The sequence below is a fragment of the Amyelois transitella genome, chromosome 23 (assembly GCF_032362555.1).
Source record: "Amyelois transitella isolate CPQ chromosome 23, ilAmyTran1.1, whole genome shotgun sequence".
NCBI lineage: Eukaryota > Metazoa > Arthropoda > Insecta > Lepidoptera > Pyralidae > Amyelois > Amyelois transitella.
This window is the reverse complement of record NC_083526.1, coordinates 3,224,035-3,249,398: the sequence shown is the minus strand read 5'-3', so window position 1 is coordinate 3,249,398 and position 25,364 is coordinate 3,224,035. Positions and strand designations below refer to the sequence as shown.

The following is a 25,364-nucleotide window of genomic DNA, read 5'->3' as shown; positions in this document are numbered from 1 at the left end:
TGACGTTTCCCGTAGGAAATCCGGGATAAAATGTAGCCTATAGCCTTCCTCGATAAATAGACTATCTAACAGTGAAAGAATTATTCAAATCGGTTTAGTAGTTTCTGAGATTAGCGCGTTTAAACAAACAAACAAACAAAACAAACTCTTCAGCTTTATAATATTAGTATAGATTGACGTCCGATGCAAATGCTGCAGTGTAGTTTGTTCCGCCGCTTCTTCTACACATGGACTTTGGAAGCGGTAGTAGTTATAATTAGATTTAAGTTATGTGACGTCAATAAGTGATACCTTGTATCCAATTTTGAAAATAAATCTATTCTATTCTATTCTTGCATCAATTGGTATCACATTAAAAAAATAACTGAGAATGCACCTATTGACATATCTTTTTTATTGCTAGCAGAGTGAAGATACTATAGGTTGTATTTTTTTTTTATCCTGCTCTATTTAACTCTTGTCTCTAGCTTACTAGAAAAGATTTTGATTGTTGATTCACAATATTGTTCACAGGTTCAACAAAAGCTAAAAACTGACACATATGAAGACATAGAAGAGCTGTCTGCGGACATAGAACTACTTGTTAACAATGCAAAGGCGTTCTACAAACCTGACTCAGTGGAATACAAGGATGCCATTGACCTCTGGAAGCTGTACAAACAGACTAAACTGGCTTTGGAAAATGGTAAGAACTTGTTTTAGGAATGGGTTAATCAACATACCTATTTGAAAAAAAAAATGTTTTATTTGCTCAAAAATTTTATTAATTGTAAAGTATGAACCCAAAAACTTTTGATAGATCTAGTAAAGGGTATTTGTTGGAGTAAGCTTCTATATGGCTGGCCTTTAATTTTTGTCCCAAAGTAAAAGTAAAGTTCAAGACTGTTTAATAAAATTTTAATTCAATAAAGTAATATTTATAATAACACTTATACATATAGATAAACATCCAAAACTAAAGCAAATAAGAAAAGTTTTTTTTTTCATTATAACTTCACAGACAGTAATACTACCACAGTGCCAAGACGCCTATCAATAAATTGCCGTAAACAAACAATTTGTTGTGTTAGTATCTCGTATCACAAATTTCGAACTAACTCACTCACTCAACAATTTGCCTTGTACATATTTATTTATTTATTCTAGGCGAGGAGATAAAAACTTCAAAGCTATCTCGCAATGGGTCTTCAAGCCGCCGATCTGACGTGGCCGAAGATATATCGGAGACATCAACCAACAACGAAGAAGACATCTATGAGGAACTGTTCAGTGCTGTAAGTATTTATTAGTTGAATATGAATTTTATATCACTGAAAGGTCTCGCGTGTAAGAAGGCGGTTGCAGCAAGTACACATGTTAATGACTTCTCTTTCGTGTGGCCTTAGCTAAGTTAGCGTGATGGTATGTATGTATAAAACAGAGAGAGACTATACCCTAAATTCACTTAAAAATATTTCTTCGTTTCTAGGTAATGACAGCAAACGCAGACGGGCGACCGCTCTACCCGGCATTCCAATTCCTCCCCTCCAAACGCCGTTACCCAGAGTATTTCAGCGTGATAGATAACCCCATAGATCTGAAGACCATCGCAGCCAAGATACAGGGTGGGGAGTATGTCAGCCTGACAGAACTGGAGAGAGATCTTCAACTGATGGTCAGAAACGCATGTGCTTTCAATGAGCCAGGCAGTCAGATTTATAAGGATGCTAAGATGTTGAAAAAGGTTAGTGCAGAACATACACAGTTTTCCGGAAAGGGAAAATGTGGAAATATCTGGTTGTACTTCCTTGTCGTAAAATTTCCCTTCACGTTCTGTTATTTATTTGATATAGGTACATATTTATTACCAAAATGGGTTGCGAGTTCAGATGGGAGTTGTTTTATGTAAAAACCTGTCTCTCCCAATTCAATGTTCAAAGGCGCACTCTGAGCTCCTCTCACAAGTGGTGGGGATGTGAACGGGTCTCTCGACAGGTGGAAGAAGAAGATTAATAATCAAACTATGTTATCACCAGGTGATCCAGGTCCGCAAGCAAGAAATAGACCAGCACGGTCGCAGCGGGCCAGCCAAGACCTCGGAGAGGATCCGCAGCAAGAGGAGTTCCCGAGTGGGGCCCGTGCCCAGCAGCAAGGAGCTGGCCATCATGGAGCCCCCGGATTGCGACGACGCCGATGTCAAGGTCAGTCCACTGAGAGAAGCAGTCTCAGACAATGACAACAAATTATGTACAAGATTATTATATATAGTCTACATAATTCTCTTCCGTGGGATTTTCCAGAAAAACCTTTTCCGGTAGGTTTTTTTTATCACTCTACAAAATTTTAAAATGGTTTATCTATATAATAAAACCTTTGGTTCATCAAGGGACAGACAGACTCATTAGAACAAAAGGTACCAAAGGGCCTCTTCATGTTTTCTTCACATCACTTCACACATACACTTCTTCTGTACTATATTAAAAATAAAAAAGTTTATTAATTTCACTGACTTTCTTACTATCACAGAGAAAAAGGCAAAAATTTACTATATTTGAAGGCTTGTGATGCGCATGGTTACAAAAAAATTTTTTAAACTTGTCTTTACCGCCACACGTACGCTTCACCATTATTTTCAAAGCCACCATTAACAAGGTTCTGTCCTACAGTAATTTTCTTAACGTTTTTATTCAACAATCATATTAATTGTTTTAATAATGTCTTATTATGAGTGTATGTTTGTTTGTAGCACTCAGAAGACAGTGGCGGTGAAAGCGACGAGGACAAGATTGAATACGAGAACTCTCCGCTGTGGAAATTATATGAGACTGTCAGAAATCATTTGGGAGCTAATGGTAAGTGGATGCTTTTGTTGAAGTTGAAGTCCAGAAATTAAAGAAGACAGAAATTCAATTGACTTAGAAAATGCACAAAGAGAGTGTGAATCAGAACATAAGAAAGGGAGACCTAGAATACACAAAAATGGTCAAATTGGAAATGAGCTCGCACTAATAGAGTGATAGTGTAATGTAGATGGAGTGAAAAAAGTATGTAGGTGTCACAAGGTGTAAGGAAGATGAAGTCTCTCCAAGAAAGAAGCTTGAGTTTATATAATATGTATGTATGTATAAAAATCATGGAAATTTCCACGGGAGCGAAGCCTCGCGCAATATTGTACTTTCTAAAGTTTGTCTAAAGAAAGTGGCTCATCATGGGTTTACACTTCTTATTATCCCCCAGGAACCCCAATGGCCGATCCATTCGCGAAGCTACCGTCCCGTCGCGCTTACCCGGACTATTACAAGGAGATAAAGAACCCGGTGTCCCTCAACCAGATCAGGAATAAGATCCGCCGCGGCGCCTACGGGACCCTCTCCGAGGTGGCGGGCGATATGAACATCATGTTTGAGAACGCCAAGCAGTACAACGTGCCCTCCTCCAGGCTTTATAAAGACGCTGTCAAACTGCAGAGGTGAGGCAATTTGTCTTACACTTAACCTAACTGTCAGTCAAGACTTTCTTAGACTGACGAATTTGCATGAAATGTGTACAAAGATCATGAGGAAAACTCTCTTCCCATCCGCATCCACATCACTAGTGATGTGGATGTGCCTCAACAAAACGTTTCTCCCTGGACACCAACACAATGTATGTAAGTGTTGCTACTAGAATAATATATCATAATACCAAATAAAGCTCGAAGTCAGTTTATTGCACACAATTTTAAAACAGTAAATAAAAGATTAAAGTTAATGATTACACATAGTGGCTCAGTTAGTTCTCTTTACAAAAATTTGCTTTTAAACCTTTTAAATTTTATTATTCACATAAATGACAATCCAGCAAAGCTCGTGTATCATTAACAAAATTACTGCAATTTGCATTCTTCATAAAAAAACATTTTATTTTACACATACTTTCTAACAACATAAATGTATTTATACCTATATTACATTATATGTATAGGTTGATGCAACAACGGGTTCAAGAATTGCTGGACATTATCCAGAGCTCATCAAGTGATGATGAGAGTCTTTCCACAGTGAAGAGTCAGAATGAGAAGACGCCTAGGCCCAGAGGTGATTATAACCTAATTATACCTTGTCTCGAAATTTAGCAGAGCTCGCCATATTGATTGTGAATTAATTTCAATTTATTTAATGCATTAAAATATTCAGTTGGCGATAATTACTAAAAGTGAAGATAACCCAACGCTTTTAAGTAGTCAGTCTGGTTTTCGGCTATTTTATTACTATACTATAAAACAGTCGGCTTATAATTTACAGCAGTGCACTTTTATCAAATCACTTCACTATTGGTCGCATGCATAGCTCAGCCCATACCCCGAGTTAAGAGATTTTAAAGCCATGTAGATTCTTTAAGTTGTCTTGGTGTGTAATTGCCTTACCAAAATTCCCGCGGAAATTGAAGATTACGGGGATTTTATGTTTATAAATAGAAGGTGCCAGTTGTTGTTGTATCTAGCCCTCACACTCACGCACGTTGACAGAGCATTATCTCTTTTTCTCACTTCAGATAACCAAAAAAGACATTTGTTTTTTCTACCAGGTCGTCCCCGCGTTAACCCCATACCGGCCACAGCTTCGCCCGCCCCCTCACCGTCTGTACCCAAATCCTCACTTCCTTTGAAGAAGAAGCTGCACTACATCTCCAAGCAGATGGTGGAGTTCACGTGCGCTGACGGCCGCCAGCCCATGTTGCTCTTCATGGAGAAGCCCAGCAAGAAGCTGTACCCGGAGTACTATAACGTGATCGACAGGCCCATTGATATGATCGCTATTGAGAGTAACATTAAGGTTAGTATTTCTTTGATAAGTATACGATACGATATACGAGTCCTTGATCATTAAGGTTAGTCCTTCTATACATAGAGATATCGTTAGGACAAGTATTTCCTTGATTGATGAGTACCTCTAAAATATTTCTAGCGCTCATAAATAACAAAAATTAACCCTTCAGCTGCGGCGGCTATACGCAAACTGCGCACCTCGTCTGCGGCGTTCAAGCGCCGCGGCGGACGGGCGCGCAGTGTCTTAGATTTTGTTGTATATCTGTATATAATTATTTGGGACCTACCCAAAAATTTATTTTTTTTTAAAGATATATAAATGAAGAATCATATGCAATAAATTTTGATGCGAAAAAACACTTGCGTTTATTATATTTAGGTCACTGAATTCAAAACTTACCGAAAAATTATCCATTGTAAATATTTTACTGATTTTGCAATTTACATCTTTCATATATTCTGTTTTTGTTTACTATTCCACAAAGTCCAATAATTGAGGAATTTAATGGTGCCAAAAAGTTATTATGTCCCAAGTAAAATTCTCTAAAATCGTCTTCACAAATAATCCAGTAAGAATCACGATTTCGCCATTTTGCAACTTCTACAACGCAAACTTTATACTTCTATTACCATGAAAATATTGAAATGTAGATTTATTTGAGGCATTGTAATCGTAAATAATGTATTTGGCTTCACAAAACAACAAGTAAAATGTATCTAAATGTCTTAAAATAGTATATTTCTACTAAAAACTGAAAACTTACCTAGAAAACTATCATTTTTTCAATTGGCTCGTTCATTCACTTACATTTGTCTTTGCTCAACTGTAAGGGCAGTGTGGCAAACACGAAAAATTGTAGTTTCGTTTTTATATCAGACATATATAGCTTGCCTAGAGAAAATGAGCGAAAAACCATAGCCAAAAACTAGAAAAATGTATGTCTGTGTGCGTGACTTGTTTGCCTTGCTTGTCTGCTGATGGCCGTATCTGGACAAAATGGCGGCATGTGGTTAACGCCTAACTGCTGATGGCCGTATCCGTCCACTGTCAATGTTTGTCTAACTGCTTTAGGTCGGATCTGGGCATATCTACAGGATGTTTGTTTTTAGTTGTGCACGTTAGTAATTTGGAAAAGAGTGTCTTGTAAAAATAAAAATAAAATGTTGATTAAAATGTTTCTTTTATTGGAATACAAAAATGTACAATGTTTATTGGTTTCCACTACTCTAAACCTATTCAATTCATAGTACATACTAGTAATTATTTTTACCAATGATTCATAGTACATACTAGGAATTATTTTTACCAATGAAAAAATAAAAATAAAATTACAATTTTGTAAAAATAATTACTGAACTGTTTTTGATAAGTTTTTTTTTTCAATAAATCTATAATGATAAGAACTATGTAATATATAAAGACTTATTGAAAAAAAATACTTTCATCAAAATCGGTTCAGTAATTTTTGAGATAGGGAATAGTGTTGAAGTCGGTTGTTTTGTAAAAAAAAATACTTATTTTTAATGAATTATGAATTCAAATTAAACAAAAAAATTTTGCGTAGGAATCGAAATTTTAGATTCCCATCATTTCACTTTACTGATAACAACAACGTTTTAAAAGGGTGTTATTTAAACAGTCTGCAGAATATTCATATGCAAAAAAGTTTACACAAATTCAGAAGCGCAAGTGAAGAATAGGATAACAGAAGAATAGGCACCAAACTGCACTGCAGCAGTGTCTCTAAATGACGTCAACTTAAATTTTAAACAAAGCATGTTTGGACTCAAAACACGCATGCGTTCGATCGAGCTCAAGCCGACTGTAACCAAACTCAAACGTTTATTCAGAAAATAGGCCTTTGTAGGCACTTTTTTACGTCAAATTACATGTAAAAATTATCGATTTAGATAAATTAAATAGATATGTATTCAAAACTCAAATTTAAAATTATTAATTCTTTCAAAGCTAAAGACTACTAGCGCTTCGTAACCGACCACTGCAAGAGAAGAAACGCCGAAAGAAACTCTTTTCAACAGTATTGGTCGCCTACTCGCCTGAAGGGCTTTGAATTTTTTTTTTTTTTATTTTATTTGTATATTCATTCTATGTATCTTATAACCCGTAGACCAAACCAGTGCAGTCCTAAGAAAGAAGGGATCAAAGAGAAAAAAGTATTTTTAAACAATAATCCTAATATTAATATTTAAAAATAAAATAATGTATACATAAATAGATAAACACCCAAGATCAGAAGTCAATATGAAAAAGATAATTTACCAACTTGACCTGACTGGGGATCGAACCCGAGACCTGGAAGTAGCAGTCTGGTGTGTTGACTACTACATCACACATTTTATATAAATATATAACTAATATAAATAAATAGATAATATTTAATTATATATTTTATATATATGTAACTACAGAAGTAATTTACAAACTATAGATTTTCTAAAGTATGATACTCAAGCCAACATTGGCCAACACAAATATACACCGTGCAATGACTGCACGCGATGTTACATTTTTGCCTGCATCTAACACAACGTCCCCTCTTAAATTTATCTTGTTTTTTGGTTCGCTCCTCGGTCACCTCATTATGAACAGGGAAATGATTAAAATCCCTGTTCAGCCTGCTACAGGTGGGGATGGGGACCTGGCGCGAACGTGAGGAGACGTTTTGTCCGAATTCTAAGCAGAGCTCTTCAGCAAGCTTGAAACGAAATTGGCGGTGAGTCATTTTTTTATGCTGGCCAATGTTAGCACAATATATAATATATGCATTTAAAATAGATATATTTAAAAGACGTCTAAAAACTTTAATATACCATTTGATTCCCCTCTTTCTTTCTAATAAATACATGCTTAGCTTTTGATCTTTGAGATCGACGCCTCCCATGTATTTATTATATTCATGGACCACGACTGGTTTGGAGCAGGGTTGGCCAGCCCTGTGCCCTGGAGCCATATCTGTTTTGTGGTAAGTAGATACAGTGGTGACAAGCTTCACATCTTTCCATGCTATGACGGATACATCACCACAGTGTCTACTTACCACACTACCCCTAGCCATCCTTTTATCCTGCAAATTTTGGATTTCTACGGGCGTGTCTTTTCGGCGACGGTTCAGAGTACCGACTACGTCAGTTTTATGTTTTTTTAGAAATTGGGTCAGAGGAACAGAATTATAAAAATTGTCCATGAACAGGGTATATCCCTTGCCTAAATAGTTCTTGAAAAGCTCAAGGACTATTTTGGCAGTGGATGTAGTAAACCCGTAAACCGTTTCTGCAGTTGTCGTGCCTTTGCCGGCATACAAAATTAAATTTACTACGTATCCAGTTACGGCCTCACAGAGTTCATAACTTTTGATACCGAATCGAGCTGCTTTGGAACGAATGCATTGTTTCCAGCTTAAATGACCCTTCCAAAGCAGCAACGATTCGTCTATCGATACTTCTCTGTGAGGCACGTAAATGGACTGGAATTTTTTATTTAAATAATCTATAATAGGTTTTATTTTAGCTATTTTCTTATCACGCCCCTGTACATGTATGTTGTTGTTATCAGTAAAGTGCAAAAATTTTAAGAGCATTACGTAATGATCCCTTGACATCAGTTTTCGAAACTCCGGCATACCCATCACACCCGTCATCCAATATTCCTCTAACCTACTTCTTACACATATTGACATAAATATCATCACACCTATAAGCCTATATAGTTCGGAAACCGAAGTTTCCACCCAGTCGTTCATGCGAGATTTACTTGGCATGGAGTCTCCGGTTTCAAAGAAACCGGTTATTGTTTCCCAAGCGTAATGATTCGTTTCGTGGACAATAGAATCCATCAGAGGCTGGTCCCAAATTTGAGTAAACAAGCCTAAAGGACTTGTTCCCTCAATTTTAGGACCAGCTTCTTCGTTGAAGTCCTCCCTGACCCCTCTAAATTCGTTAAAATCAGATGACCAAGTCAATGGCTCCTCACTAACTTCATCTTCAATAAAATCGTCATCTGATTCCAACATCTGCTGTAACTGATCGAGAGTCAATTCTTCCTCGGCATCCTCATCACTTCCAGAGTCGATGGCTAATTCTTCAGCCAGCTCAGGATCCAGTATGTCTTCATCCTATTAAAAAAACCAAACCCTAAACCACATGCAAGCATACACACAAACATAACAAAAGCGGGTATTGTTAGAGATGCCAACCACAATATTTTTATAAAAAGGAATAATTAGTGTATCCCAACGATGAACAGGAATAGAGATTCCTGTTCATTTTTATTCAATTAACTTTCAATATATTCATGCCATATTGCCAATTTCGCTGAATTACGTTATTGAGCATACACCAAACACCTTTATATCAATGAAGTTACAATACATTCATACCGCATTGCCAATTTTAGCAGAATTGTGTTATTGAAGCACAAACCAAACACCCTTAGTTACATTACCTTAGTTACTGGATGGACTAGATTTCTATCAGATAGTCCGGTGCACGATGAGAGCGGCAATAAATAAAAATCCCTTTCTCAATGCAAGTAATTTATACTTTCAAAGAGTGTTATGAAAATGAAACTTACAGGTTCTCGGCCAAAAAGATTACGCGGCTGACCTTTCGTACGTTCCTCTGGTACCTAAAAAATAATTATTTTGTAAATAACATTGCATGTTGTGATAATAGGTAATATTTTGTTTCGATAATCCTTACAATAGACATCAATAAGTGAGCAATAAGTTAGTATACATCTCGACATATTATTATCTTGGTAGTTAAAAAAAAGTTGAACATCTACTAAAGTTATCAAAAAAAAGAAAACCATTCTTACAGCAGCTACTTTTTCGCCGCCATGGACCAACTCATCCACGATCTCTATGGCTTCGCCTTCCACAGATAAATTTTGGGGCCGCCAAGGCTGTAATAAAATATACGAAATAATCAGTTTTTGTTTTTAAAGTAAAAGGGAAAGTTAACAAAACTGGAAAATAACATACTCTAATCCTCCCTGATCCAGATGTCTCCAAGACTACATCTCTGCCCCGAATAAGGGATCCCTGAGGAGTTCTAGTCACCTCCAAGCCGACAAACATGCTTCTGGAAGTACTTGGGGTTTGGGGTTCCATTTTAATCTGTCAATAAAATAAAATTATTAGCATGTATTCAAACCAGACATCGATGTCATCAGAAAGTGCTCACGGAGACAAAACTAACGAGCTAAAACACAGCGCGATACGAGTTACCGGAGCGTAGATCCTGTATACCACCTTCCGACTGCATCATCAGACCCTCGATGTCACTTCATCAGAAAGTGCTCACGGAGACAAAACTAACGAGCTAAAACACAGCGCGATACGAGTTACCGGAGCATAGATCCTGTATACTGTATACCACCTTCCGACTGCATCATCAGACCCTCGATGTCACTTCATCAGAAAGTGCTCACGGAGACAAAACTAACGAGCTAAAACACAGCGCGATACGAGTTACCGGAGCGTAGATCCTGTATACTGTATACCACCTTCCGACTGCATCATCAGACCCTCGATGTCACTTCATCAGAAAGTGCTCACTGAGACAAAACTGACGAGCTAAAACACAGCGCGATACGAGTTACCGGAGCGTAGATCCTGTATACCACCTTCCGACTGCATCATCAGACCCTCGATGTCACTTCATCAGAAAGTGCTCACGGAGACAAAACTAACGAGCTAAAACACAGCGCGATACGAGTTACCGGAGCATAGATCCTGTATACCACCTTCCGACTGCATCATCAGACCCTCGATGTCACTTCATCAGAAAGTGCTCACTGAGACAAAACTGACGAGCTAAAACACAGCGCGATACGAGTTACCGGAGCGTAGATCCTGTATACCACCTTCCGACTGCATCATCAGACCCTCGATGTCACTTCATCAGAAAGTGCTCACGGAGACAAAACTAACGAGCTAAAACACAGCGCGATACGAGTTACCGGAGCGTAGATCCTGTATACCATCTCCCAACTATCATGACATCATGTCATCAAAACCAAACGACATTTTGACTAAAACCAATAAAATAAATTTCGTAGATTTAGTTTCAATCAATGAATAAATCACAGAGGCTTTTGAAAGCATGCTGTATATTAGCGTCGCGATACAATACACAGACAGTGTACGACACAAGTAAGATGGCGGACATAGTGCGTATGTGTGCGTGTAACGGATTCTCAGTCTTGAAAAATATAAGATATTTACAAAATCCATGTATTTATTGTAAAAAAGTTAGTGTATTTCAATAGTATAATAAATTTACTATCTAAAACCAATTATATCCATTACAGAGGTATTGGATATAATGCATAAACTAACACGAAAGAAATATGTAACACACTCCATCTACTTTTGAAAAAGCTAAAATCCTTCTTTTTTTACTAAATCTATAAACTTTTACACGTAATTGCTTCGAAAGTAACTATATAATAACGAAATAAAAACATTTACATACCTGTTTGTAATTACAGCCAAAAAAGACGAGTTTTCTCACACGTTCTTCAGTCACTTTGCAACACAACGAAGTCACAATTTGAAATGACTTGGTTAGCTAAATGAACGGATGAAATTCATATTTGACAGTTGTCTATGACGGCTTCATTCGTTAGAAATACATTTCAAATAATAAAACACCTTATTTCTTGTTATTAGATATTATATTTGTGTAAAAACTACGACGAGTGCATTTGGACGGATCCGGAACAAAGCATTCCTAGTACATGCCCGGATACGGCCTAAAGCTTACGAAGGGTTAAATTCATTCACAGAACGACCGCTACAACTCCCTAGAAGAAATGGTATCAGACTTCCGTCTTATGTTCTCGAACTGCCGCCAGTTCAACGAAGAAGGCTCCATGATATACGACGATGCGAACCTCCTCGAGAGAGTTCTCAACGACCGCCTCAAAGAACTCCACAGCGGCGGCAACGTGGAGACTTCTCAGAAGAGAGCCGCCGTGTTGAAGACGTTCAAAGCGGCCAAATCTAAACAGTTGTCGCCGTTAGAACAGAAGCTGAGGACGCTGTATGATGCTATCAGAGATTATCGGGATCCGAAAGGTTAGTTTAATTCTTAAGTAGAAACTCTTACTCGATTTATTAGCGCCACTTATATCATTTTTTTATAACTCAGACCTATCCGCATGAATTTAGCGCCACCTACGGAAACTCCAGGTTTTACCGGGACGAAATGGACCCTATGTCCTTCTTCAGACTCTAAATTATACATACGTTAAATTTCAAGAAGATTGGTTCAGTAGGTAAAGATGTAAGAAACAAATAAACTTACTCTGGCATTTGTAATATTAGTTAAGATTGAAATTGTACACCTAAGAAATTCTTTAATGTAGTTTCGTTTTCTTATTTTCAGCCAACCGCTTACTAGCACTGATATTCATGAAGCTACCCAACAAAGTGGAGTACCCTGACTACTACGAGCTGATCAAGAATCCAATAGACATGGAGAAGATAGCCCATAAACTAAAGAACGGTGTCTATAGTTCCGTGAACGAGTTGGCTTCCGATTTTATATTGATGTTCGATAACGCTTGCAAATATAACGAGCCAGATTCACAGATATATAAAGACGCTTTGATATTGCAGAGGATGTGTTTGCAGACTAAACAACTTTTAAGGTTTGTAGTAAATTTATTAATAAACCTAAGCTGATTGCTTATGGTTTTGTGATATACAATTTTAATTAGTAAATGTGTTAATTCTCAAATGAGCACTAAACTCTTTTATGTAGATATAGCACCCGGCATTTAATTACACCCTAGAATTTGACACTTCCAGGATGCGCATATCAATTTTCCATTAAAAAAATATTCTGCACAACGTCTTAAGAGTAAAATTTTGTTTCTATGATTGACCTTGATCAACATGTTTATTATTAATAAATTGGCCCCTGATTTTGATGTAACAACTAAATGTTATGTTATTTAAAGTTTTGTCTAGGCATTGTCTTACCTGCAGATACGTATATTCTCAGTCATTGTTTCCAGGGAGGACGATGATTCAGTGCCCGATGTACCGGCCGCAGTGCAAGAGCTGCTGCTAAACTTGTTCACCACTGTGTACAATCACCAAGATGAGGAGGGCAGGTATGTGTGAATGCAGTTTATTGTTTCATATAAAGTGGTCTATCAAGAATTAGAAGTCTGCTTCTATGGGTAGATTTGGTTGATTATGTTTAATATTTTTTTCTTAAAACACTCAGTGTGCAATTGATGAAAAGAAGTAAATAATATTTTGTGATCATGTACCTGCTACAGTTTAGTGTGTGCGTCTAATTTACGTGATTTATTATTTACAGTCTTTTGGTGATATTTCCTCCACTCCTACGTTATTAATCATAGGTAAACTCCAGCTTTCCCCAGGGCTTAAAGACCTGGAACACACATCAAGATGATAAATGCCATGCCATTTTAATGAACATCCAAGACCCAAGACAATCAAAATATATTTTTAGGCGTGACAGATAGAATCAAAAAATGTACATCTTATATAAAAGACCCTTCAATCAGTTAACTGCTTATTCTTTTATTATATTAATGTTTACAGATGCTATTCGGACAGTATGGCGGAACTCCCGGAACACGACGAGACTGCGAGCGGGGAGAAAGTTCGAGCAATCTCCTTAGACCTGGTGAAGAGGAGGCTCGACCGCGGACATTACAAGCGCTTGGATCACTTCCAGCAGGACATGTTCGCTGTTTTCGAGAGGTAACAGTGCTATTAATTCTTGGGATGGTGTGACTGAGATTAAATGAAAATGAGACCACGAAAATATCTTGAGTTTCGCAATTCTTAACGCCAACGCCGCTTATCTTATTTTAGACATAAACGGTGTTAGTACGTGCGATGCCGTTTTTATGGCGCGAAAAACTATCGTTGTCGCGTTTCGCGTCACATTTTTTTTATTTTTTATTTGGAAACAAGGTATCACTTATTAAAGTCACATCACTTACAGTACTGAGTTACAATCTAATTGTAACTACTACCGCTTCCAAAGCGCATGTGTAGAAGAAACGGCGGAACAAACTACACTGCAGCATAAGAAAGCAAAACAGCGATAGGTAGATAAGTATCATGCTACGGGGGTTGATATGATTCCCACTACGGCCATGCGCACCCAAGGGTGCTACTAAGGCAATAGTAACGACGGTGACTATGAACCTATGTATATGTATGTTTATTGCATACTGTCAACACAACAAGTTCCATTTAGCATTATATATATTTTTTTTAATATTATACTTGTCTTTGTCTACAGAGCGCGCCGTCTCTCTCGAACAGACAGCCAAATATTCGAAGACTCCGTCGAACTACAGTCGTACTTCGTGGAACAACGCGACATACTCTGCAAGAACACTCTTCAGTCTCCGGCTTTGGCGTTCACACGAGACACGATCACCACTAGCGTGGAGCTGGTCAAGCAGTGCAAGTTGTTACAGGAGAACGAAGACGAGGATGAGACTAGGTTTTTTTTTTTTATTTATTTTGACACAAACAGTCAAAAGAAACAAATAAGTACAATAATACAGTTTGGTGTGTGGTTCCCGGCACCAATTCAAAAAAGAATAGGACCACTCCATCTCTTTCCCATGGATGTCGTAAAAGGCGACTAAGGGATAGCCTTACAAACTTGAGATTCTTTTTTTAGGCGATAGGCTAGCAACTTGTCACTATTCGAATCTCAATTCTATCTTAAAGCCAAATAGCTGAACGTGGCCTATCAGTCCGCTCAGGACTGTTGGCTCTGTCTACCCCGCAAGGGATATAGACGTGATTATATGTATGTATGTATGTAATACAGTTTTAAAAAGATAGACCAAACAGTGTCGAGCAATAATAAGGTTTGTATGGCTATAGTCACTATATAGTGAGATATTGTATGTATACATGTAGTTACGACTATATGCCTTGTGGGTGTGGGTGGGTGGCTAGCTTTAAGGTAAAATGCCGCAGGTAAGAGAGATGAGAGATAATTTGAAGATCTATAGGATAACTGCATCAACCTTTATTAGGACTATTTTTTATAAATTTTAAGAGGGTTTAGCAATAGACTATATCCTACGACAAGATTCTCAAATTTATAAGCCTTTCCCTTAGTTATAATGGAATGGTCTTATTCTGAAGTGCGGGTAACCACACGGTTACAATAAAAAATGCAATTCGAATAAAAGCAAGGAAGACAATGATTATCGCTATCATTCATACTAAATTTTTCTTGGCTTTTCCTGATCGTTGGCTAAAGGTATAAATAAATACATATGTATGCATGCATGTACAAAGTTTTGCCGACATTAAAACATGATTTAATTGGTGTTGTGGAGGTGCCGTGTGGTTCCCAGCACCAATACAAAAAAAAAAGAATAGGACCACTCGCATCTCTTTCCCACGGATGTCGTAAAAGGCGACTAAGAGATAGGCTTATAAACTTGGGATTGCTCTTTTAGGCGATGGGCTTAGCAACCTGTCACTATTTGAATCTCAATTCTATCATTATTAGCCAAATAGCTGAACGTGGCCATTCGGTCTTTTCAAGACTGTTGGCTCTGTCTGCCCCGCAAGGGATATAGACGTGACCATATGTATATGTATGTATGATTTGAATTCCCAGATCGAGCACGGACGACTCGATGCCGGCCGGCAGCGCCCCCCTGGCGCAGACGCAGTACAACAAAGGCGACTTCGTGTACGTCCAGCCGGAGAAGGGCAACAAGGAGCCCGCCATCGTGCAGGTGGAGCGGGTGTGGACCAACAAAGATGGCGTCCCCATGATGTACGCCAATGTGTACTTCCGGTGAGTGTTCTATATATCTATATATATATATACGTGCCGTGTGGTTCCCGGCACTAATAGAAAAAGAATAGGACCACTCCATCTCTCTCCCATGGATGTCGTAAAAGGCGACTAAAGGGTAGGCTTATATACTTGGGATTCGTCTTTTAGGCGATGGGCTAGCAACCTGTCACTATTTGAATCCCAATAAAGCAAAATTGCTGAACGTGGCCTATCAGTCTTTTCAAGACTGTTGGCTCTGTCTACCCCGCAAGGGATATAGACGTGATTATATGTATGTATATATATATACATACAGTCACGTCTATATCCCTTGCGGGGTAGACAGAGCCAATAGTCTTGAAATTTCTGAAAGGAAGATATCTATCTATTTACTTGATATTTATATAAACTATATGTATGTATCTTTCTTCAGTCTGATCAGATCCCAGTACTTCAAATTCTAAACGCCCCTATTCATTGCAGCCCCCAAGAAACATTCCACGTGCGCACGCGCAAGTTCCTGCAGCAGGAGGTGTTCAAGACGGAGACGCACCGCAGCATCCCCTTAGACCAGGTCATCGGCCATTGCTACGTCATGAACGTTAAGGAGTACTTCAAGTTCAAGCCTGAAGGTAAGATCAACTCATTACCAGACGTATTCACTTGACAAGCTTGAAACACGTGAAAACTATCGCTGTTTCGCTTTTTATTATGACGTGAAACGGGATAGCGATAGCTTTACGTGCAATAAAAACGGCATCACGCCGCTACGGGAGCTGGGTCGTAGTCATAAGCGCACCCTGGTCTCTATAGAACAGAAACCGGGTCAAATGTCTACAAGTTATCGGCTAAAAATCTTCATTTTCAATACAGGACTACAAGTTAGCGGCTAAAAATGTTCATTTTCAATACAGGACTACAAATTAGCGGCTAAAAATGTTCATTTTCAATACAGGACTACAAATTAGCGGCTAAACATCTTCATTTTCAATACAGGACTACAAATTAGTGGCTAAAAATGTTCATTTTCAATACAGGACTACAAGTTAGCGGCTGAAAATCTTCATTTTCAATACAGGACTACAAGTTAGCGGCTGAAAATCTTCATTTTCAATACAGGACTACAAATTAGCGGCTAAAAATCTTCATTTTCAATACGGGACTACAAGTTAGCGGCTAAAAATGTTCATTTTCCATACAGGACTACAAATTAGCGGCTAAAAATCTTCATTTTCAATACGGGACTACAAGTTAGCGGCTAAAAATGTTCATTTTCCATACAGGATATGCCGACAAGGACGTGTACGTCTGCGAGAGCCGCTACAGCACGCGCAACCGCTGGTTCAAGAAGATCAAGGTGTGGGAGGGTGCCGAGAAGGAGGCCACGCTCGTGCCCAGAGAGGTGACATTCATTTATAATCTATACATACATACATACATATGATCACGTCTATATCCCTAGCGGGGTAGACAGAGCCACCAGTCTTGAAAAGACTCAGCTGTTTGGCTTAGTGATAGAATTGAGATTCAAATGGTGACAGGTTGCTAGCCCATCGCCTAAAAGAGGAATCCCAAGTTTATAAGCCTATCCCTTAGTCGCCTTTTACGACATCCGTGGGAAAGAGATGGAGTGGTCCTATTCTTTTTTGTAATGGTGCCGGGAACCACACGGCACTATAATCTATATATATATATATTAAACGTAAAGTGACCGATTGACTGACTGATCTGTCAACCGCCCAAACTTCTGAACGGATTGAGCTGGAATTTGGCGTGCATATATATTTGGGCGTTCGCTAAAAGAGAATTTTAGAAATTCCCACAGGAAAGGGAGAGAACTAATAAATGCGAATATAAGTTTGTTTGTTGTCTCATCTCGCTTTATCTTCTTGAAATTTTGCGAACATAGAGTCAGAAGAAGAACATAGATACAACTTTTCATCCCGCTGAAAACGATACCTTCTGTGGAATTAGGAAAACCCTATTTTGTTTTATAGTTGACGCAAAATTCGCGCGGGTGAAGCTTAGACGCGTCGCTAGTGGATACTAAAGTATACGGTCCTTTTCACCTGTGAAATAATCCCCTTCCAAATCCACTTTTATGTATGTGTAATCCCATCTATACTAATATTATAAGTTTGTTTGAACGCGCTAATCTCAGGAACTACTGGTTCGAATCGGAAAATTATTTTTGAGGAGGAAGGCTTTATAACATCACGCTGCAACTATAAGGAGCAAAGAAATAATGGAAAATGTGAAAAAAAAAATATTAGCATTAGGGATTGATACTGATGTCTAAAATGCAATCAGTAATTTTTTGTCTGTCTGTATAACCGTTATAAAAACAAAAACTGCTCGTCGGATTTTAACGAAACTTCAATTATTTTTCATACTCCTGAGCTGGTTACAATATACTTATCATCACGCTACAATCAATATGAGCAGAGCAGTGACGGGATATCTTAGGATAACGGGAGACTACATAATATTGTTTGTTTAAGGTACCCCTGGAGCCGAGTCGCACGGTGTCAGTGTTCCGCGAGCGCGTGGAGAAACACAAGGATGAGCTGGCTGAACTCGAAGTGCTGGAGAATGTGCAGGAGAAGGAACGACCGGTGCGTGTTTTTAGATCTTTATTTAAAATAGAATAGATTTGGTTTCAAAATTGGATTACAAGGTATCACTTATTGATGTCACATCACTTAAATCGAATTATAACTACAACCGCTTCCAAAGCGCATGTGTAGAAGAAGTGGCGGAACAAACTATACTTCATTTTGCATCTTATAGTGACGACATTCTCAAGAAGCTCGTTATATTAGATAACCACTCGATTTGGTAAAAAAATTGTCGAGGCTTTAACAGGCTACAGTGCGACATAGCTTAAACTTTCAGTTATTGCGTACAGCGTATGCAATAATTCAACATTTAAGGTGTGTCGCATACAGGCCTTTCAAATCAGGTACATCAGGAATGTGTAGGTTTTCCCCACGATATTTTCTCTCACCGCATGACAGCATTCAACTACATACGTAATTTAGGAAAAGAGTCATTGATACATGGCTTTATTGCAAGAACACATTCTGCTAGATGGTTTAATGATGGAATCTTTCAGTTAGTTCATAATAAATCGCCTAAAGGAACGAATCAATATAAATTTATGAGCCTTATACAATATTTGTTATCTTTCTCCCCTTTGGCCTCTGTGGCGCAGCGGTAGTGCGCTTGTCTGTGTCACCGGAGGTCCCGGGCTCGAATCCCGGTCAGGGTATGATGAGAAACGAACTTTCTCTGATTGGCCTGGGCATTGGATGTTTATCTATATACGTATTTATTATAAAATATAGTATCGTTGAGTTGGTATCTCGTAACACAAGTTTCGAACTTACTTCGAGGCTAACTCAATCTGTGTAATTTGTCCCGTATTTATATTTATATATATTTATATTCTCCTGACAGGACGTAGTGATGTACAACCCGCTAGGCACAGACGACGAGAACACGTATTACGAGCAATACAACACCGTCTGCTCGGGGGTCATCAAGACCGGCGACTACGTGTACGTGGTCACCGATGGCGGCAAGCAGATGATCGCCCAGGTCGACACCATCTGGGAGACGGGCGAGTGAGTCATATAAACACATATTGATGTGAGCAATAAAACACGTATTGTGAGCAATAATACACGTATTGTGAGCAATAGAGCACGTATTGTGAGCAATAAAGCACGTATTGTGAGCAATAAAACACGTATTGTGAGCAGTAAAGCACGTATTGTGAGCAATAAAACACGTATTGTGAGCAATAAAGCACGTATTGTGAGCAATAAAACACGTATTGTGAGCAATAAAACACATATTGTGAGCAATAAAGCACGTATTGTGAGCAATAAAACACGTATTGTGAGCAATAAAGCACGTATTGTGAGCAATAAAACACGTATTGTGAGCAATAAAACACATATTGTGAGCAATAAAACACGTATTGTGAGCAATAAAGCACGTATTGTGAGCAATAAAACACGTATTGTGAGCAATAAAACACATATTGTGAGCAATAAAACACATGTTACGAGCAATATAACGAGATCTGCTCCGGGGTTTATCAAGATTTATACTTATTTATGAAGTCAATCAAAACGACCATAATTATACATGGTCACATTTTAAAAGTCATCGATTATCTTATATTTTCTTTATCGGTGACTACAACCTCTCCCACTAGATTCATTTCTCTGTGCATACGTTTTTTTTTAATGATTTCGTTATTTACGAATTTTGTTGTTAAAATTGAAATCATGTTTTTGTTGCAGTAACAAATGCTACTTCCGAGGACCGTTCTTGATCTTCCCGTCAGAAGTGGCGAACATCATCAACAAGGTTTGCTTTATATTGGCTTATTATTATTATAAACATGTTACTTTTTTTTATCATTTGAAAACTACTGATAGGTTTTAATGCTTCTTATTTATGTTCTTAGTTTTATTAATATCAAATTATCGGCTCGATGATTTACCACATAAGAAATATATGTATTCACAAATATACCTACAACAAAATTTTTGCAAAATGCAAGAACTTAGCTCATTTAATTTAATTTTAATATTTTTTTATTATTATTCTTAAGGTTTGACTGATTTTATCGTGTTGACACGTCAGCGCTACCAATATTATAAATTGGAAAGTGTTCTTATTATTAATATATAAATGTTATTATGTTAGTGCCGTGTGGTTCCCGGCACCAATACAAAAAAGAATAGGACCACTCCATCTCCTTTCCATGGATGTCGTAAAAGGCAATAAGGGATAGGCTTACAAACTTTGGATTCTTTTAGGCGATAGGATAGCAACCTGTCACTATTATAATCTCAATTCTATCATCAAGCCAAGCAGCTGAGCGTGGCCTATCAGTCTTTTCCAGACTTTTGGCTCTGTCTACCACGCAAGGGATATAGACGTGATTATATGTTTATATGTTATTATATTTTCAGCCGTTCTACAAACAAGAAGTGTTGCTGACGACGATCCACGACACAAGCCCACTAGTGGGCATCGTGGGCAAGTGTGCCGTGTTAGATTACGACGATTATCTCAAATGTGAGCGAAACACGATATTTCTATAGATTTAATTTTATATGTTTTTTTTTACGAAAAAGATAAATTACAATGATATAGATATATTTAAGCGTCAATTGACTCGTTAAGTGGTTAAGTTATTCTATTCAAAAGGGATTCAAATTGTGAACGGGAATCCCACTTTGGCTACGTACTAATGTATCTCATCTGAGTTTAGTTTATAAGTTTGAATGCGACTGAATTTAACACCAAGATAACGATGATATCTTTGGATCCATTGTCAAGGGCTTATTCCGTGCTCCTCTCCAGAGTGGTGAGGATGCAATCGGGACTATAGCCATGAAGAAGAAGAAGTAGACCTATCTACAAGATACGTTAGTACCTACAACGTCCTTGTTAGCCTTATAACTTATATCGTGTATCTCTCTCCAACACAGGTCGCCCGACAGAGATACAAGAGAATGATGTGTTTGTATGCGAGTCAGTTTACGACGAGTCTAACCGCGTCGCGAGGAAGCTGAAGGCCGGACTGAGGAAGTTTGAGCACACTAAAGATGTCACAGTCGATGAGGTAAATTATATTAGTTTAAAAAAAAGCGACTAAAGGAATGAAAAATGAAGTCGTAATATCATGTCTTGATTGACGCGGGCGTAAAGAAAGAAAGAGGCCCCGTGGTTCCCGGCACTTAAAAAATGGACCATTTCATCTATTTTCATTGGATGTCGTAAAAGGCGATTAAAACGGACCATTTCATCTATTTTCATTGGATGTCGTTAAAGGTGATTAAAACGGACCATTTCATCTATTTTCATTGGTTTCGTAAAAGACGATTAAGGTAATAAGCACATTCATCAAGTTAAGCTCTCATGATGGTGTGATAGCGAAGAAAATAGAAGCGATTGCCATGCGCATTTGTCAGTCAGGGGAAAGTCTCATAAACTTGGGACTGTGAATACCATGTCACCGGCTGAATCTCAATTCGATTACTAAAACTTCTTGCTGAAGATGGCTTTCGAGACTGTTTGTTTTGTCTACTCCGTAGAGGATAGATATATGTATATAATTTTGTATGTGATAATTTTGTATGTCCCGTTCTAATAAAAAAAAAATTCTCTTTTATATTACTCACTCTCAATATGGTATACTTTGCGCTTTCCTAATTGGTTTGTGTTTCCGATGTTTCGCATAAATTTGATATAGTGTTGCCTTCGTCTAATATTTTGATGTTTTGCCCACAGGTGTACTATTTCCCGAAGCCCCTGGGCCCGCCGCCTCTAGCTACGCCGCACGAGGTTCACTCTACATCGCACGCCTTCTCGCAAAAACAGTACAACACTAACGTACACGCTGATTCTATGGTAAATATTTGTTTGATATACTCGTACCTACGATTTCGTTGCTGTAGGTTATCTGTTATGGAGATGGAGGCATAGTTTCAAATCCGATCCGATCCGATCCGATTTTGACTAAAAAAGTAACTCTTCTGAGCTATGCACATTAGTTTAAGTGCTAACCGATGCTCTTTCGGTTTCGGTGAGGGAAAACATCGCGAGGAAACCAGCACATTCAGGGAACTGGATGTTTAACTATGGTCCTATATATGGGTTAGGTAAGGTTGCCCCTGCAACGGTTGCGGAGGTCAGATGGGAGTCGCTTCTTGGAAAAACCTGACTCACTTAATCCAGGGTCATGTTCAAAGTTTCTCTCTCTCCTGAGAGGTAAGGATGTAACCGGGACTAACACTAGGAGGGGGAGGATACGGTTTCGTAGTTGGTCTCAGATGGGTACCCCGGTACACCTAGCAGGTATAGCTGATTGTTCTCCGGCTAGACCTAGGTGTAACCTATTAACCTTGGCCAGAACTAGGTTTTAAGTTCAGTTAATAAAACACAGAAAATTATAAATTATATTTATTTTTAAATGGCCATGTCTTTTATAACATGCTATTCTAACTTACAAGCAATTGAATGTTGCATGTAACTGATTTGATGACGCCATACGCCTTGTTGGTAACAGGACAGCAAACCGCAGTTCACCAACCTCATCAACACGACGATAGGCAGCCAGGACGTGGAGATGATTCTGGAGAACTCGCTCGATGACTCGTCTCTAGCTTCGCCGGCCACGCCGCTTTCTATTGGTATGCTATTTTCTTCAGAATAAGCAATCTTTTTGCAGAAATTTTCTCTTCCCAAAATTTTCTGAGCCATTTATTTTGTAAACATAGGTGACATAGGTTGACAAGTCTCGTGAGAATGTGCAGTCCGCTTTATTACGCGATGTAAAAATGCTACATCAGCTCAAAAAAAATTGTGAAATAATTTCATGTTTTTTTTTTGTTTGTACTACCTATCTTTACACAGAAATTTACATATGTACAAAAAATATAAAATGAAATCACCTGTAATGTCGGACTTATCCCATGAAGAGATCTCATCTAGTCAACCGGCAAATATGAATTTTGCTGTGTTCATATTTACTTTTTACCTTGTTTTTTAGTTAACAAGAAGAATAAAACATAAAAAAGCATTTTTGTATTGAGATTTTATAAGTTTTTTTTAATTTGTATATCTACTGTATTCTTTAAATTAATATAGCTAATATCTTTTATTTTGAATCCCACAGGTGGCAACAGCAACCCCTACAACCCATCAATGTCGGCCACGCCCAGCCAAGAGAGGTCCCAACCTTCGGCCACACCACACAGCACGAAGAAGAAGAAGGAGTCCAAACAAAAGCTGGTCACGGGATATATCTTATACTCGAGCGAGGTCAGGAAGGCGATCATCGCGAACAACCCCGAGGCTACATTCGGTGAGACAATCACATCACAGCCACACATAATCACGTCTTTATCTTACCGGGTAGACAGAGCCAACAGTCTCACGAAGACTGAAAGGTCGCGTTCAGCTATATGGCTAAATGATGGAATTGTGATTCAAACAGTCACTTTAAACACAACAAAGCTAAGAAAATAGAAAGGCAGTAGGCTACATTTGGTAATGTATAATGCTCATGATGCAGGGATATCAAAAATGGCAAAACCTACCTATTTGATACTCATATCTTTTTTTTTTTGATTACTTTTAGACAAAATTTTACTGATAAAGACAAAATTGATTTATTTTTTATACTTCTGCGAGTTTTCATTTATATTTGGAAATTGTGTTCTCTGTCTCTTTCCTAACCGGTAATAAATTTTACACCTACATAAAAAAGATAAATTTCGAAAGTTCTCGAACCATTTCTACGTTTCATGTTAATTAAGGAATTTTAAATTTGCTCTGCCTAAATCAAAGGCAATTTGCAAACGCATTAACGCGAACATATCGTTTGCATACATCAATCATGCAACGCGAATGTTTAAAGTTTTGATTTTTACGAAATTTATCTTTTTCCAATATTTTTGAAATAAAATGTTACTTAACCAATTTTTCGAAGCGGTTTTGTTCTTAAATTAATACTCTATGCAGAAATTAACTGTGTTGCGCATTTTACTCAAACTTCACGATTGCCGTATTTCTTAATTTATTTTTTCATGAATGATTATTCTTTAATAATGTTCCTTTTACTATGCTTGAATCCAAAAAATGGCAATGAAGTCTCTATTCAGGATGACAAAATGCTTCTTTGACACTTTTAAGAAATTGCTTTCTACATATGTAATTGTTCATTGAAAATGCAGGCAGAAAGCAAATTCTTAAAAACGAAATTGATTTATTTTATACTATCGACATAAAGTACATTAAAATGACAAATACCTAAATTGACAAGAGCTTAGCTGATCTTTGAAGAAGGAAATATAAATATTACATAACCTTGTTTATTGTCTGTAGTCTGTTTTTTCTTGAATAGTATAAAATGAATCTACTCTGTAAAGTGTTCACATCTTAAATTTGATTTTTCTCCCCCTGTTATTTCCAATTTAACTTAATTTTGTGATGTGCCGTCTAACAACGTCTATGTACAAATCTAGCATCCAAGGACAGAAATAAAAAATTAGGTAGGTGTCTCCCTCTTTCCTATTTGATGTGTAACATTTCTCCACTCATTTTTTCAATAAAAGGCTTAGTGAACCTTTTTTGCTCATCAGGTCCCATATTTTTTCAGTTATTTGGGAATAGTTTCATTCGTAAATATTTTTTGTAACACAGCTACTGATTGATAAAAAGGAACGAAACTAGAACCTAAATTAGACAGCATCTTAATTAACAGTTTGTAAGTTAATTTAGCAGTACCTACTGTAGTTAACGGTGATAAAATACATAACGCTATGACCTGCTAAAAGATAACGAAAAGTAAAATATTTTTTTATGAATGAATATCTTCAATAACCTTTTTTGCGATTGTTCAAATTGTTATTATACCTCCTTTTATTGAATTTTTAACAAAATATTGTTATTAGCATAAATGTTACACATCAAGTGCGATTGTAGGCTCGCTCAAGATGCGTTTATGTTATTTATGTGGTGTGTTTAGTGTGCTTTTTAGGATTTTTCTTTGTGCTCAAGTTGTTACCCTACTTTTTTTTAAATTACTTTTATTTACAAATGACACATGAATAATAAAATCCCGAAACATTATTATACTTATAAAGTTGTGGCTGAACAAACCAATTATAAGACAGGATTTTGTATTATTTCTCTTGATTGTGCTGCGTGTGATTGG

At 37.6% G+C, this 25,364-nt stretch overlaps 2 protein-coding genes across 3 annotated transcripts in view; one reads left to right on the top strand and one right to left on the bottom strand.

Moving 5' to 3' along the window:
- The window catches only part of LOC106130754 (protein polybromo-1), a 35,865-nt gene that overhangs the window by 2,118 nt on the left and 8,383 nt on the right, over positions 1-25,364 (top strand). The window contains exons 3-26 of the mRNA XM_060951095.1: positions 514-685; positions 1,147-1,274; positions 1,469-1,723; positions 2,016-2,180; positions 2,726-2,831; positions 3,217-3,448; positions 3,943-4,055; positions 4,546-4,793; positions 11,598-11,889; positions 12,200-12,464; positions 12,834-12,932; positions 13,393-13,554; positions 14,105-14,311; positions 15,455-15,637; positions 16,103-16,251; positions 16,903-17,021; positions 18,121-18,234; positions 19,079-19,245; positions 19,933-19,999; positions 20,611-20,716; positions 21,133-21,266; positions 21,935-22,054; positions 22,713-22,836; positions 23,322-23,510. Of these exons, the coding sequence (XP_060807078.1) occupies positions 514-685; positions 1,147-1,274; positions 1,469-1,723; positions 2,016-2,180; positions 2,726-2,831; positions 3,217-3,448; positions 3,943-4,055; positions 4,546-4,793; positions 11,598-11,889; positions 12,200-12,464; positions 12,834-12,932; positions 13,393-13,554; positions 14,105-14,311; positions 15,455-15,637; positions 16,103-16,251; positions 16,903-17,021; positions 18,121-18,234; positions 19,079-19,245; positions 19,933-19,999; positions 20,611-20,716; positions 21,133-21,266; positions 21,935-22,054; positions 22,713-22,836; positions 23,322-23,510 (3,916 nt within the window). The remainder of the gene's footprint in view (positions 1-513; positions 686-1,146; positions 1,275-1,468; positions 1,724-2,015; positions 2,181-2,725; positions 2,832-3,216; positions 3,449-3,942; positions 4,056-4,545; positions 4,794-11,597; positions 11,890-12,199; positions 12,465-12,833; positions 12,933-13,392; positions 13,555-14,104; positions 14,312-15,454; positions 15,638-16,102; positions 16,252-16,902; positions 17,022-18,120; positions 18,235-19,078; positions 19,246-19,932; positions 20,000-20,610; positions 20,717-21,132; positions 21,267-21,934; positions 22,055-22,712; positions 22,837-23,321; positions 23,511-25,364) is intronic.
- On the bottom strand, positions 6,788-11,576 carry LOC132903271 (piggyBac transposable element-derived protein 4-like). Of its 2 annotated transcripts, XM_060951093.1 has the most exons (4): positions 11,285-11,576; positions 9,790-9,924; positions 9,624-9,710; positions 6,788-9,431 (listed from the first exon to the last, which is right to left on the bottom strand). In XM_060951093.1, the coding sequence occupies exon 4, from the start codon at positions 8,815-8,817 to the stop codon at positions 7,231-7,233; it is 1,587 nt and encodes a 528-aa protein (XP_060807076.1). In that variant the 5' UTR covers positions 8,818-9,431; positions 9,624-9,710; positions 9,790-9,924; positions 11,285-11,576; the 3' UTR covers positions 6,788-7,230. The 2 variants fall into 2 exon arrangements, with proteins under 2 accessions (XP_060807076.1, XP_060807077.1); XM_060951094.1 differs by lacking the exon at positions 11,285-11,576 and having other exon boundaries at positions 9,790-10,134.

Excerpts from the sequence above, each read along its gene's own strand:
- LOC132903271 (XM_060951093.1), bottom strand. The coding sequence starts at position 8,817 with ATGTTGGAATCAGATGACGATTTTATTGAAGATGAAGTTAGTGAGGAG.